General features: G+C 41.4%; 1 protein-coding gene across 6 annotated transcripts in view; it reads left to right on the top strand.

Annotated features, from left to right (window-relative positions):
* The window catches only part of tsc1b (TSC complex subunit 1b), a 59,778-nt gene extending 43,598 nt beyond the window's left edge, over nt 1-16,180 (top strand). For all 6 annotated transcript variants that reach the window (XM_063073694.1, XM_063073690.1, XM_063073692.1 and 3 more), the window contains 7 exons: nt 753-919; nt 2,281-2,463; nt 3,594-3,704; nt 4,870-4,992; nt 10,848-11,041; nt 12,312-12,470; nt 14,122-16,180. In XM_063073694.1, coding sequence (XP_062929764.1) covers nt 753-919; nt 2,281-2,463; nt 3,594-3,704; nt 4,870-4,992; nt 10,848-11,041; nt 12,312-12,470; nt 14,122-14,593 — 1,409 coding nt within the window. In that variant the 3' untranslated portion in view covers nt 14,594-16,180. The remainder of the gene's footprint in view (nt 1-752; nt 920-2,280; nt 2,464-3,593; nt 3,705-4,869; nt 4,993-10,847; nt 11,042-12,311; nt 12,471-14,121) is intronic.
* The last annotated feature ends 108 nt before the right edge of the window (nt 16,181-16,288 follow it).

Genomic DNA, 16,288 nt, shown 5'->3' with positions numbered 1-16,288 from the left:
GCTTGGCCTGCTGCGTTCACCAGCAACTTTTATGTGTGTTGCTTGAATTTCCAGCATCTGCAGATTTCCTGTTGTTTGTGCTTATTATTACTTGATACCTTGTCTTGTATTACAACAAAGTAGCCTTGGACTTTTTACAGTCTTTATTTTCCTTTGAATTTGCAATTTCATAGATTTGCCAGTGATTTGATTTTTTTTGTTCCCTCCTAAATGAACTGGTAATTACTAATTTTGCTCTGAATGAGAGATTGTCCAATAGTTCATCTATATTTTAACTTTCATCTAGTCCTGTAGAATACTTGCAGCTGTTTTGGCAATTATTTGCTTTTTAAATTTTGATCTGCTTTCCACAGCCCAGCAATCCCATGTATCTCCTGCTTTCGGTTTTTATCAAACATCTTCTCTAGTCATCCTAGATTCCAACCATCTCAAATGAGCCACATACTTTCAAATCAACAATTTTGGTCACTTGTTATCTCTCTCTTTTGTTCCACCATTGGCAAATGGCCCTTTAGTGGGTTCATCTGTTGTAAATCTCACTTTGAAATTTTTGTTCAACTCTTCATAAAGCATATTTTACAAGGTTAATTCCTAGATGCTATTGAGTGCAAGATGTTTTAGAAGCCTGCTCATGAAGAATTAGTTGTTATTTAGAGTTGCATGAAACCAGGAAATATTGTTATTGCCACAGCTTGACAAAAGCTTTTAGTCCTTTAAAGCTAGTATAGCTTTGATTGTTCTATTAATCCCAGGTTCTGCCCCCATGGATGAGCTACACACTCTTAGGAACCAACTTGTTCTACTGCACAACCAGCTGCTTTATGAGCGCTATAAACGAGAACAACATGCCGTTCGGAACAGGCGTTTGCTGCGCAAAATTCTCAAGGCAACTGCATTGGAGGAACAAAACTTGGCTATGGTGAGGCTTTAAAACTCCTACAGTTACTCTACTGGCTATTTTCTTCAGTAACATCTTTTCAGGTTGCAAAAAAATTCTCTTTCTATGCATGGAGTGTGCAAGAAGGTTCATTTATGACTTGGGACTTCGCTGTGTATACTTTGGTTGCTTATTGAACCAGAAAGCTATTTTCTAACCTCTTATCTTACTGGGAATGATAAGAGATCATCCATAAGTGCTGGAGGAGCTCAGCAGGTCAACCAGCATCTATGGAGATACTCCAACCCTTCGTGTTACTCAAGATCTGTAGAATCCCATTTTTTAAGAAACCATTCAGCTTGTCAGGTTCATAGTGACTCATAGTGCAATTCCATTAGTCCCATTTTGCCTCTGTTTATGTCCCAGTACCCTTGCAACTTATTCTCTCACTTGCTCATCAACTCCTCTTTGATTCTATGGTACTGTTTACGGTTGCCAGTTAACATACTGGGTACGTCTTTTATGTAGTTGCGATGAGAAAGCACCCTGGGCCTGGCCCTTCGAGCTATGAGGCAGAAGCACAAGCACCTCTACTATCTTGTGTTAAACTGGATGTAAGAAATCCCAGAGGTCAGATGTAGCATAATGGATGTTTGCCTAATTCTATCTGCATTCCTCTTAAATCAACATGTAATTTATATGGTGATTTACAGCATGGAAATCCTTTCAAATAACTATTGAGGTACAGCATGGAATAGGCCCTTCTGTTCCTTTCAGCTGTGCCGCCCAGCAATCCCCCGATTTAATCCTCACCTAATCATAGGACAGTTTGCAGTGACCAATTATCCAACCAACTGCTATGTCTTTAAACTGTGGGAGGAAACCAGAGCATCTGTAGGAGGCCCACATGGTACAAACTCCTTACAGGCAGCAGCAGGTGATAATGGTGACCTTCAAAACATAAAAGGTAATGGAATGCATTCAGTAAATACTGTCTGTACAATGTTCACATTAGTATTGGTTGTAGAGTTTTCTAGAAATACTATTTATGGTTTGTACTCTTGGTAGTTCAGAAATTGCTACTAATGTAATACTCCTTCACCAGACCCTACAAAAATCTAAAGCTGAAAGTATTTAATTTCGATTAATGCTCTTTTCCCTCTCCCCTTTGGAAAAGAGGGTTGGTGCCATTATGAAACTGTACAGTCAAAAAAACATTCAACAAGGCATGGGCAAGACAAATGCAGCTTATAGTTTAGGTGTCTGTTAAATCAGCAGTGAGGTGGAGAGGATTGAGCAGCATGCATTAATCGACTTTGTTTATTGTCTGTGGATAGTATGACGTTTATTTCCTCACTATCGCAATGAGTCTCATTCCTTTTTCTGTCAACTCTGATGTGCAGAAGGACCAGCTGAAACTCCAAGAATTGGATATCGGATCTCTCAAGCACAGTTTAGTTGTTGAGCAGGATAAGTATCAGCAGCTGAAAAAAGAGAAAGATTCTATCACCGGACATCTCAACAGCCAGATTGCAGAGCTCCAAAAGGGTCATGATGATTATCGTGCCAGCTGCCAGGAGCTACAGGTAAAGACTGAGTTTTAGAACATGTTGCTGTTGGGCTAATTTGGGGTGTTGGAATGAAATGGGAGATTAGATGTTGGATTCAGTATATTCAATTGGTTCATAAATACTCATTGAGTTACTTTGCATCAGCATGCACATGCGTAATTAATCTTGGAGTTGGTTTAATATTATCACATGGACCAAGATGGCGGAAGGTTTTTGTTTGCACACAATTTGGACAGGTCATTCTGTGTACAGGCGTCCCCTGCTTTCCAAATGTTCTCTTTACGACGTTTCGCTTTTATGAAAGACCTGCATTAGTACCTGTTTTCATTAACCGAAAGAGGATTTTCGCTTTTATGAAAAAAGACGCTCGCTTTAAACTTGTGTTTACCCCGAGAAAGACCACCATGACCATGAAACCTTGCGCAGGAAGGAGTGTGCACATGCGTGACGTGCACATGCGTGTACGTGCCGGATTTTTTTTTCCGACATATCAATTTTGGCTCAAACTTCCTGATTCTGTTAAGTGAAACTACACTGTACATTATTTCTACTTTATATAGGCTGTGTATTTATCATATTATTCCTGCTTTTACTATATGTTAGTGTTAGTTTAGGTTTTATGTGCTATTTGGTATGATTTGGTAGGTTATTTTTTGGGTCTGGGAAAGCTCAAATTTTTCCCATATAAATTAATGGTAATTGCTTCTTTGCTTTACATCATTTCGGCATGAACGGTTTCACAGGAACGCTTTACCTTCGGATAGCAGGGGAAATCTGTAATAAGGAACAAAATGCATCCTAGTAAATAACTGAGTACTTACCAACCAATAACATCCACTGAATTCAATAGTTATGAGAGAATTTGCATCTCTCCAATTCCCATTTATTAATAAGATATCAACCTTAACAGTTTTGGATATCCTTTTCCTTAAAGGTGGCAGTGATCTTCTTGAATTGCTATTGCAGGATGTGTTATGGTGTTCCTATAGTACTGGTGGGTAAGGAGTTTTAGGATTTTGATGCAGTGAGATTCAAGGAGTGGGTTGTGTATTTTCAAGCTGTTAGTATTTAAAGCCTGCTTGCTTCCTTTGTGTCTATGTATCCTGAGTATGAGCATCTTGTGTTTGTGTCATTTCTACTTGTAGAATAAGCTACAAGATTGTCAGAAGACAATAGGAGAACTGAAGTTGGAGCTACAGAAGGCCAATAACAAAGCATGTAATACAGAATATCTGCTGAACCAGATGACTGAAAAGGTAACACATGTGACAATCTACCTCGTAGAAATAAAATCCTAAACTGCCTTGGGTAAGGTAACAGTTGGCATTGCTTTCTTAATGTTATGAGTTTTCTCCTCTTCATTCTGGCCTTTTGATAATTGCATTCCCAATATTTGCTTGCATCAGTGAAAAGACACGATTCTCATTGGCAAGGTATGAAGTTTCCCAGTGAGTGCTGATTGGTTACCTAATGTAGAAGGCAGATTAAATTCTTGGTCTCTGAGACTCATCCAAAACAGAAAAGGTTGGAGTAAAACTATTTGCTAGCCATCCTGGTGCAAGTACGAATGCAGTGTTAGTCATACTTGCCTCACTGCTCTTTGAAATTGATGACATTTATTCCAATTAGTGCTGCATCCTTTGACTAAAAGCTTCATTTGGATAATTTTGCAGATGAGGAAAGAAGACTGACTTTGATCCTGCTTTTAGTTGTTACCTGGTGGGAATGCTGTCATCTGACTTGAAGGCTTTGCTTCAGGCTTAATGAAATTTGTAACACAATGTAGCATTCCAGAGCTGTGCTGAGGCAGTGTCACACGGGTGCTGGTTTAGAGGCATCAAAAGTACCAAACTGACTTCTAAACACTATGGAACACAAATCCAAATACTCATTGAGCTGACATGGATACTTTAAACACTTGCTATCTGCCCTCAAAGCCATTTCATAGCATTGTACACCCTAGAAACGGCCCTCCCAGCTTACCTCCATGATGCTAATCCACACTAACCCATTTGTTGTTTCCAATACCGGGGGAGTTTAGGACCAGAGGGTACAGCCTCAGAATAGAAGGATGCCATTTAAAACAGATGAGCAATTTCTTTAGCCAAAAGGTGGTGAATGTGTGGAATCATTGCCATAGGCAGCTGTGGAGGCCAAGTTGATGGGTATATTTAAAGCAGAGGTTGATAGGTTCTTGTTTAGTAAAGGTGTCAAAAGTTATGGAGAGAAGGCAGGAAAATGGAGTTGAAGGGAAAAATTAGCTGTGATCAAATGGCAGCCAGGCATGATGGCCTGAATTACCTTGTTCTACTCCTATTTCTTAAGGTCTTGCTCTCCCATCATCCTCTTAAGTTTCTTCCCTACCCCTCCCCTCTGTACCTTTGTTCGCAATGAAATGCTGATCATATCTGTTATTCCCAGTTCACCAGTACCCAGTCTGTGCAGCAGCAAATGGAATGGTTGAATAAACAGCTTCTGCTTCTGAGCGAAGTGAATGAACTGCACATGGAGAAGTTGCTACACTCACAGATGGGCCCCGCTAAGGTAAGGTTATTGGCAGAGCTTCGGAACTTGATAGTATATGTTGGAGCTCCACAAACATTCGTGTTCAACAATTCTTTGAAACCAAAGCTGCTGGAGAAATGGGTCAAATCTTGCAGTAGTGCATGGGAATCTTTACATTTAAAGATCATTGAACTAGAGAATTAGCCTCCCTAAATCTTGTACAAGGGGAAATTTAGCTGTGCAAAGTATGGCGTGGGTATTCGTACCCTTAATTCAAATTCTTACTCTTGACCAATACCCCTGCCCCCCAATGGCTTCCCATGTCTATCCCTTGGCCTTCTGAATTCTGCCAGACTTCATTTTAATCAACCCATACATTCGTGGTTTGCTTTATGTTTACCTTCATACAGCTGTGTTTGGGCTGCATAGGTTCCAAGTTAGGCATTGCATTAAAAATAAATGTAGAATTAGTATTTTTTAAATACTGCTGGGGGAGAAGGGTCTGCACTGCGCAGGCGCGTGACGTAGCACGCCAAGGTTTAAAAAGAGAAAATTTCAGCGGTTCTTGATTCAGTCGAAACCAGCAGCTGAGAAGAAGAGTGGAAGAAATCGGGTAGAAAAAGTTTTTTTTTTTTTTTAAACACTGCTCGGGGAGAAGGGTCTGCACTGCGCAGGTGCGTGACGTAGTGCGCCAAGGTTTAAAAACAGACCGCCATATACAGCGACCATCGTTGTAGCGGCCATCGTCGGAGTGGACTGAGTCAGAGTGGGATGGCTTTGGCTCAGACTGGCTTCGGCGAGAACAGGCAGAGGCCAGGGTAGTTTCCGGTAAGTTTTTTGTTCAGATTGTTTAGTGCAGTGAGAATGCCAGGCAGGATGTTGGAATGCTCCTCTTGCAGGATGTGGGAAGTCAGGGAGCCCTCCCGTGTCCCTGACAACGACTCCTGCAAGAAGTGCGTCCAGCTGCAGCTCCTAACAAACCGCGTTAGGGAACTGGAGCAGGAGCTGGATGACCTGCGGATCATTTGGGAGAATGAGATTATAGATAGTAGCTACAGGGAGGTAGTTACGCCAAAGGAGCAGAGGACAGGAAATTGGGTCACTGTCAAGCGAGGGAAGAGGAAAGGGCAGGCAGAGCAAGGTTCCCCTGTGGCCATTCCCCTCAACAACAAGTATACCGCATTGGATACTGTTGGGGTGGGATGACTTACCTGGGACAAGCTGCAGTAACTGGATCTCTGGCACTGAGTCTGGCTCTGCAGTGCAGAAGAGAGGGTGGAAAAAGAGGAGAGCGGTAGTGATAGGGGATTCGATAGTTAGAGGTGCAGATAGGAGGTTCTGTGGTCATGACAGAGAATCCAGGATGGGTTGTTGCCTCCCAGGTGCCAGGGTCAAGGATGTCTCTGATCGCTTGCATGACATTCTGAAGTGGGAGGGTGATCAGCCAGATGTCGTGGTGCACATCGGTACCAATGACATAGCAAGGAAGAGTGAAGAGGTCCTGGACAGTGAGTATAGAGAGCTTGGTAGGAAGTTGAAAAGCAGGACCTCAAGGGTGGTAATCTCAGGATTGCTACCTGTGCTAGGTGCCAGTGAGGGTAGGAATAGGATGCTCTGGAAGATGAACAGGTGGCTGAGGAACTGGTGTAGGGGGCAGGGTTTCAGATTTCAGGATCATTGGGACCTCTTCTGGGGTAGGTGGGACCTGGACAAGAGAGACGGGTTACACTTGAACTACAGGGGGACCAATATCCTTTCAGAGAGGTTTGTTAGTGCTATTGGGGAGGCTTTAAACTAGATTTGCAGGGAGATGGGAACCAGAGTGCCAGAGCTGACAGTGTGGCTGGGGTGAAAATAAATGATGTTAAAAGTTCAAGCAAATCCGCTGATAGAAAGGTTGTGAGTGGTGGTAAAAATCTTCTGAAGTGTATATATTTCAATGCTAGGAGTATTGCAGGGAAGGCGGATGAGTTGAGGGCGTGGATTGACACGTGGAATTATGACGTTATAGCAATTAGTGAAACTTGGCTATAGGAGGGGCAGGACTGGCAGCTTAATATTCCAGGGTTCCAATGTTTCAGATGTGATCGAGGCAGATGAATGAAAGGTGGGGGAGTAGCATTGCTTGTTAGGGAAAATATTACAGCAGTGCTCAGGCAGGACAGATTAGAGGTCTTGTCTACTGAGTCCTTATGGGTGGAGCTGAGAAACAGGAAAGGTATGGCCACATTAGTGGGGTTGTATTACAGACCACCCAATAGTCAACAAGACTTGGAAGAGCAAATCTGCAGAGAGATAGCAGGCAACTACAGGAAACATAAAGTTGTGGTGGTAGGGGATTTTAATTTTCCATACATTGATTAGGACTCCCATACTATTAGGGGTATAGATAGTTTAGAGTTTGTAAAATGTATTCAGGAAAGTTTTCTAAATCAATATATAGAGGGACCAACTAGAGGGGACGCAATATTGGATCTCCTGTTAGGAAACGAGTTAGGACAAGTGACGGAAGTCTGTGTAGGGGAGCACTTTGGTTCCACTGATCATAACACCATTAGTTTCAATTTGATCATGGACAAGGATAGATCTGGTCCTAGGGTTGAGGTTCTGAACTGGAAGAAGGCCAAATTTGAAGAAATGAGAAAGGATCTGAAAAGCGTGGATTGGGACACGTCGTTCTCTGGCAAAGATGTGATTGGTAGGTGGGAAGCCTTCAAAGGGGAAATTTTGAGAGTGCAGAGTTTGTGTGTTCCTGTCAGGATTAAAGGCAAATTGAATAGGAATAAGGAACCTTGTTTCTCAAGGGATATTGCAACTCTGATAAAGAAGAAGAGGGAGTTGTATGAAATGTATAGGAAACAGGGAGTAAATAAGGTGCTTGAAGAGTATAAGAAGTGCAAGAAAATACTTAAGAAAGTAATCAGGAGGGCTAAAAGAAGACATGAGGTTGCCTTGGCAGTCAAAGTGAAGGATAATCCAAAGAGCTTTTACAGGTATATTAAGAGCAAAAGGATTGTAAGGGATAAAATCGGTCCTCTTGAAGATCAGAGTGGTCAGCTATGTGCGGAACCAAAGGAAATGGGGGAGATCTTAAATAGGTTTTTTGCGTCTGTATTTACTAAGGAAACTGGCATGAAGTCTATGGAATTGAGGGAATCATGTAGTGAGATCATAGAAACTGTACAGATTGAAAAGGAGGAGGTGCTTGCTGTCTTGAGGAAAATTAAAGTGGATAGATCCCCGGGACCTGACGGAGTGTTCCCTCGGACCTTGAAGGAGACTAGTGTAATATCACTGTCTATGGGTGAGGTGCCGGAGGATTGGAGAGTGGCTCATGTTGTTCCGTTGTTTAAAAAAAGGATCGAAAAGTAATCCGGGAAATTATAGGCCAGTGAGTTTAACGTCGGTAGTAGGTAAGTTATTGGAGGGAGTACTAAGAGACAGAATCTACAAGCATTTGGATAGACAGGGACTTGTTAGGGAGAGTCAGTGCGTGGTAGGTCATGTTTGACCAATCTATTGGAGTTTTTCGAGGAGGTTACCAGGAAAGTGGATGAAGGGAAGGCAGTGGATATTGTCTACATGGATTTCAGTAAGTCCTTTGACAAGGTCCCGCATAGTTAGGAAAATTCAGTCGCTAGGTATACATGGAGAGGTGGTAAATTGGATTAGACATTGGCTCAATGGTAGAAGTCAAAGAGTGGTGGGAGAGAATTGCTTCTCTGAGTGGAGGCCTGTGACTAGTGGTGTGCCACAGGGATCAGTGCTGGGCCCATTGTTATTTGTCATCTATATCAATGATCTGGATGATAATGTGGTAAATTGGATCAGCAAATTTGCTGATGATACAAAGATTGGAGGTGTAGTAGACAGTGAGGAAGATTTTCAGAGCCTGCAGAGGGACTTGGACCAGCTGGAAAAATGGGCTGAAAAATGGCAGATGGAGTTTAATACAGACAAGTGTGAGGTATTGCACGTTGGAAGGACAAACCAAGGTAGAACATACAGGGTTAATGGTAAGGCACTGAGGAATGCAGTAGAACAGAGGGATCTGGGAATAGATACAAAATTCCCTAAAAGTGGCATCACAGGTAGATAGGGTCGTAAAGAGAGCTTTTGGTACATTGGCCTTTATTAATCAAAGTATTGAGTATAAGAGCTGGAATGTTATGATGAGGTTGTGTAAGGCATTGGTGAGGCCGAATCTGGAGTATTGTGTTCAGTTTTGGTCACCAAATTACAGGAAGGATATAAATAAGGTTGAAAGAGTGCAGAGAAGGTTTACAAGGATGTTGCTGGGACTTGAGAAACTCAGTTACAGAGAAAGGTTGAATAGGTTAGGACTTTATTCCCTGGAGCGTAGAAGAATGAGGGGAGATTTGATAGAGGTATATAAAATTATGATGGGTATAGATAGAGTGAATGCAAGCAGGCTTTTTCCACTGAGGCGAGGGGAGAAAAAAACCAGAGGACATGGGTTAAGGGTGCGGGGGGAAAAGTTTAAAGGGAACATTAGTGGGGGGCTTCTTCACAGAGTGGTGGGAGTATGAAATGAGCTGCCAGACGAGGTGGTAAATGCAGGTTCTTTTTTAACATTTAAGAATAAATTGGACAGATACATGGATGGGAGGTGTATGGAGGGATATGGTCCGTGTGCAGGTCAGTGGGACTAGGCAGTAAATGGTTCGGCACAGCCAAGAAGGGCCAAAAGGCCTGTTTCTGTGCTGTAGTTTCTTTGGTTTCTATGGTTTCTATAAATGAGGGTTTGATGGATAAGATAGACTCAGTGGTTATGTCTGTGCTGTACATTTCTATGATACTGATTTTAAAAGCTTTCCCGCTCCTTTGCCCGTACTTTTGCTCATCTGTCAATTTCTTGGTGACTTTGTCAGATTAAGCTTTTATGAAGTGCCATGGGGCATTTTACTTGGTTACCTTCAATTATATACTGTCTGAACATTAAGACTAGAGCCAATTTTAAAAGATATTCCAGATATTGGAAGGCGAAAATAAAAAAAATGCTGCAAGTGCTCCAGTTCAGGCATATTCTGTGGAAAGAGGAAAGATCGTTCATCAGAATTGCCTAAATATAAAACTTTTTCTAGTAAAAGTCAAATGTAAATCAAGAACTATTTCTCACTGCACAGATGCTATAAAGAAAGATTAGCTTTATTTGTTACACGTACCTCGACACACTGAAATGTGTCACTTGCATCAATGATCACTGCCGTCTAAATATGTGCTGGGGGCAGCCTGCAAGTGTTGCCATGCTTCCAGTGCCAACAGAGCATGCTCACAACTTGCTAGCCCTAAAATGTACATCTTTAGAATGTGGGAGGAAACAGGAACACCCAGAGGAAACCCACAGGAGTACAAAATCCTTACAGACAGCGGTGGGAATTGGAACCCATTCACTGATCGCTGCTGCTGTAAACCGTTCTGCTAACTGCCATGTTACCATGCCAACCGTACTATGCTGCTTGACCTATTGAGTGACTTCAGTATTTTCTGATTTAATTAATTTCTATTTTGGTCATTGCATTATTTTTAATGTGTTCAAACAAGTGGTCTTTCTGCATTGACTATCCCCATCATCACTGTTTTGATTTTCTTATGGAATCTGTACATGGAACTCAATAGTTGCAGCTTACTGATAACTATGCTGCTTCTGATTGGCATGAGGGTGCAATCACATTTTGATAAGTTTATATCAGTACACTTTATTACAAAAATAGACACCTTTTATGGAATTGCAATTCTCAGTCTAAATTTTAAACTCCATAGCAGGTGGTTATCACTGTCATCTAGAGAACAATTAGCTGATGTTCACTGAGATCCTTTTTCATTCCCCCCCCCCCCACCTCTTCCGACCTCGCCTTTGTCATTTTGTTCAGGCAGCAGAGGCAGAGATGGTTCAGGCAACTTTAATTCGAGAGAAGGAGAAAATGAGAAACCGTATCCAGCAGTACATACAGCGGATGGAGGCATCGCAGCGGCGTATAATGGAACTTGAGAGCCAACTCAATAAGAAAGAGCATCTCCTAGTCGAACAAAAAAAATACCTGGAGAACGTGAAAAATATGGCTAGGTATGGTGGGAGTCGTATGTAAGAGCAGAATTAGGCCATTTGGCCCGTACTATCTACTCTTCCATTCCTGTTTCTTTAAACCTTCCTCAGCCCTGCTCACAGGCCTTCTCCCTGTAACCTCTGATGCCATGTCCATTCAAGAACTTATCAATCTCTGTCTTAAATGCACCGAATGACCTGACCTCCATAGCTGCCTGTAGTAATAAATTCCACAAATTTACCACCCTCTGGCTAAAGAAATTTCTCCGCATCTTTTTTAAATGGATGCCCTTCTATCCTGAGGCTGTGCCCTCTTCCCCCACCATGGGAAACATCCTTTCTACATCTACTCCGTCCAGGCCTCTCAACATTCGAAAGGTTTCGATGAGACACCCCCACCCCCCCATCCTTCTAAATTCCAGCACGTACAGACCCAGAGCCATCAAACGTTCCTTGTAAGATAACCCTTCCATTTCCAGAATCATCCTTGTGAATCTCTATGAACCCTCTCCAATGCTAGCATTTTCCTTAGATGAGGAGCCCAAAACTGCGCTCAAGGTGAGGCCTCGCCAGTGCTCACATCACATCCCTGTTCCTGTATTTTAGACCTTCTGAAATCAATGTGAACATTTCATTTGCCTTCCTCACCACCTGCAAGTTAACCTTTTAGGGCGTTCTACACAAGGACTCCCAAGTCCCTTTGCATCTGTTATTTGGATTTTTTTCCCTATTTAGAAAAATCTGTACATTTATTTCTATTACCAAAGCGCATGCCCATGCATTTTTCAGCACTGTATTTCATTTGCCACTCTCTTGCCCGTTCTCTTAAACTGTCTAAGTCCTTCTCCAGCTTACCTGTTTCCTCAACATTACCTGCCCCTCCACCAGTCTTTGTATCATCTGCAAACTTGGCAACAAAGCCATCTATTCCATCATCTAAATCATTGATATACAGCATTAAAAAGTCCCAATGCCAACCCCTGTGGAACACCACTAGTCACTGGCAGCCAACCAGAAAAAGATTGTTTTATTCTCACTCGCTACCTCCTACCAATCAGCCAATGCTCTAACCTTGCCAGTAACTTTCCTGTAATACCATGGGCTCTTGACTTGATAAGCAGCTTCGTGTGGCACCTTGTCCACAGTCATGGTAGGGTTTTTGTTTCAGTTGACAACTGAGGTTTATCTTCTCACTATTGCCATCTAGAATGATACCTTGGGAATTGTATGGGTAGTAGGGAGGGCTGGCATTGAAGGTATCTGACCAATCCTGATGGTCTGTTTCTTTCAGTGGAGAGCTGCAAGCAGCAGAAAGCCGATACGAAGCTCAAAAACGGATAATACAAACTCTACAGACTGAAATATTGGAACTTTACAGCAAGTTGGAGCGGACAGAACCTCCAAAGAAGATATCTGCAGCAGAAAGTAGTGTTCAGTCTGCAGAGGAAAAGTAGGTTCTTTTAAGTTAACTCAATGAATGTTGTATCATATGAATTGAAATGCTCCTTTTCACTTTCTATAGTTAGAATTCTTTATCTGTTTCTGACTAACCAAGTGAAATCATCTAAACCTTGCCTGCCCTGAGGTAGACAGATCGTAAAGGAAAGCTGATACCTTGCAGCAGTTTGCATCGAGATAGTTTGTCATAAGTCTAAGCTTCAAGATTTTTTACCCCCTTGAGTCTAAAAAAAGTATTATCTACTGAAAAATCATGGAACTGAGAAAGACCTTTCAGGTCTTCACAGAACAAATTTAGACATATGGACAATAAACAAATTTAAAACTCCACCTTTGAGTAAAAACAGTTATTCAGCTCTATCCAGAGGCAAAGGCTATAACTTTCACTTTTAATAGAACTAGCACATCTCAAAATGCCCAACGCTGGCCCCCTAGGCCTGAGTCGACGTAGTAGTACATTTCAAAATAAACTTAAATTCTGCTGATTATAACTTTTCTTCTAACGCTGTAAGATTGTCTTGAGTCTTACAATATTCTTTCACAGAAATAAGTTTCTTAATTTAGATTAAAATATTATGCATGACTTTGATTTGCAGATCTTCTGCCCTTGAGGCTCATTTTGCCCAAATAGTTCATTAATTATTCTGTTCTTTAGCTAAAGTCACTGTCGTGGCCTGCCTTCTGCATTTTGTTATTACTGTACGTGCAGGTGTGTTTATATTTTAAAACTCAGGTGTTTGTAATGAAATATCACCGCTTTTTATACCTTGGTTTCTGACGTCCAACCATTCATCCTGCTTTCTAATTCAGTGAAATAATTTGAATATTTGATTGTCATACAAGATCGGTGTGGAGTCAGTTAAGTCTTACTTTACCTTTCAATCATGTTTTATCTTGGAACTTCCATGTGTTGCATCAACTGTGGGTTTTTTTTTAAACTAATTGTGCCAGAACAGTATGCAGGAAGTCTGGGAGGGGGGAAAACACAGAAAAGGCTGAAAATTATAGGTGAGGCATTGTCTGTGTTTGGGTCACTGACCTGATTTGGGTCATATGTTTTCCATTGTTTGGTCTTTATCTCCAAATTGGGGAATAAGTGTACCAAGTTTCCTGATCTGGCAACTCCTGTTGGGATTGTATGTGTCAAGGTTCAGTGGAGACACCATGTAGTATGGTTGTGAACACATGAACAAGTGAATGCCCTCTTGCCCGAGGTGCCAGGTACCTTGTGGTATCCCTAATAACATGCTTGCAGAAATGGAAAGTAATTCTGATGGGGTTGAAGTTGATTCAAAATTGGTGTGGCATTTAAAATGGAATGAACCAGCGCCTGTCCTGTATAATTACCTACCTAAATGGAAAGCAGTTTAAATTAAATACAGTTTAATTTTAGGACCCTGCCCTATCAAGATACAGGATTTATTTTAAATCATTTAGGATTGATTGTAAAGTCTTAATTTGTCAATCTTTGGAGTCCTTTCTCCTTCACAATGATCCCTCCTCCAAAGGGTTGTGTTAAATTGAGTATATTCAAGGCTAGGTAAGATCTGAGAACAAATAAGCTAATGTAGACAATCAGTATGGTCTTACTGCATGTCTGCTGTTTAATGGCCTTGTCTTATGTACTTTTCTTGTATAAATAGGTCTGAAAACATTATTTCTGAATCAGTTGATAAGACCATGGATGCGGAGAACAAAGGCGAACAAGCCAAGCCACCAGGGGCCCCCAGCACATCGTCTGATCAATATCCCGAAAGCAAAGCAGAGCCACCTCCAATGATGACTGAGATGATGGACCAAAGCCAGCGTGCCCCAAGTATGATCTTTCTGGAGCAGCCCACAACACCTGTCACGGTTGGCTCCTATCCCAGTTCCAAGAGTTTCCTTGGGATGCGTGCCCGTGAGCTGTTCAGGAACAAGAGTGAAAGCCAATGTGACAATGAGCGGCCGAAGATGGATAGCCTTTTGGACTCCCTCAAAACTGACTGTGACATAGAGCTGGGCAGTTCTTTGGGCCCCTTGAAACTGCAGGTGCCTGTTCAAGTTTCCAGTTCTGAAAGTGTCAGGCAGCTCAGCATAATGGACTATGACGAAGCACATCATGACCAGAATTAATTGTTTGGGGGTAGGGGTGGGAGAAAATAGGTGGAATGGAAAGAAACTTAGTCAGTATTATTCTGAGCAGTTAGTGCCTGCTTTGCTTTGTAAGCATGTCATAAGTTTAAAACAAGGTACAATCCAGTAAAGGGCACATGTTCTCCCTTCAATGGAATGTTTATATATTTAAGAGGAAAAAGGCATCAAATTCCTGTGTAACTGTGAACAAATGTTGTCTTTAATGTTTTGCACTACATTATGTTGTACATATGTCTGTATACGATGGCCACCCAGTTATGATGGAACATCTGATTGGAATCTTTTATACTCCCTCCCTTTCAAATGCTTGCTGCTGACCCAATCGGACTGCTCCTCTTCAGTTGGGATGGAAAGTGTGACCTTAAACATCCATCGTACAAGCAGACTAACCATCTTGCGGTGTTCAAAGGAAAGGCTGGACCAACTCCCCGCAGGACCTATCAGACTGTGTACTTTAAATAATGAAATATTGCTGTGATTTTATTTTTAACCGCCCCCTCCACCATTTATTCTAGTGCTGCAGTTGCTGTTTCCCATACTGCAATGATTTAGAATCTTGAAATTGCTCACCACTTGAAATCAAGCCAGAGGCTGGGAACAGAACTGCTTGTTGTGAATCTAAGCTAGAGACCTTGACTCGCCATTTGAAGTGTAGTTGGTTTTGTTCACGGTATCTTGCCAGATTCATGTCTCTTTGGAGGTGGGGGCAAAGGTTTGGTTTGACTGCTCAGAGACAGTATTTTTTGGGATTCACAGTCGAGTTGACAATATTGCGCAGTGATTTAATAAAGGGCTACCCTCCATACTTGCAATTCTGCTGCAGTAAGTTTATCTCCTGACTCATGGTTACTTCATGTTGACAGAAATATCACTATCTTCTCTGCAAATATAAGCCTTAATGCAGCATCAACTGCAGAAACTATTGTTAAATAAAATCATATTGAAAATAAAGGAAGCCTGTAAAACGTAATGTATAAGCTATGGCTGTCCTAAAGAAACAATAAATCAAAGTTATAATGGAAAGCACAAGATGCAGAATCAGGGAAAGCCCTTCAACTTTTATTTGTATCTTCTGATCTACAGATACACTTTAACTGATCCTTGATCTTGTTTCTCTTTCTACAGAGGGAAAATTGTTTTTATTCAACAATTGTGCAGCTCAAGTAATTCCAATGCTTTTATTCTCTGTAATGAAATTTATCAGTTCATCTAAGTGGTCTGTTATAACAAATCACACTCAATCTTAGATTCCTGGTGAACCAATACATTCAATTGTGTATTTTCACTTCTAAATATTGAGTACAAGCCAGTGGCCTCAAGATAGCTTTTGATTGTGATATCAGACAGCATAAAGTTATTAGACTATCTCAGAAGAATTTGTATCCTTCAGAAATGAATGCTAGTGGTTCAGCAGGAAACATTGAATGGGCACTTTTTGCACCAAAGACTTGCCCAAACATGTCTTGCTCAACTAGTCCAGTCTACTTGCAATAAGGTATTACCTAATTACTTGTTTCACCTACAATGATTACTGTTCTCGTTATGAATCAGCACCAAAACAATAAGATCCCTCTTCATATCAATGTGGCATGTCTCCTTTGTTGTGAACGTTTTCTGGTATATCATGCATTACAAAACCAAAGCAATATTGTATGTATACTATATATGCAACAC

This window comes from Mobula hypostoma, chromosome 21 (assembly GCF_963921235.1).
Source record: "Mobula hypostoma chromosome 21, sMobHyp1.1, whole genome shotgun sequence".
NCBI lineage: Eukaryota > Metazoa > Chordata > Chondrichthyes > Myliobatiformes > Myliobatidae > Mobula > Mobula hypostoma.
Note: the sequence above shows the minus strand (reverse complement) of the source record. Positions and strands in the feature narration are given on the sequence as shown.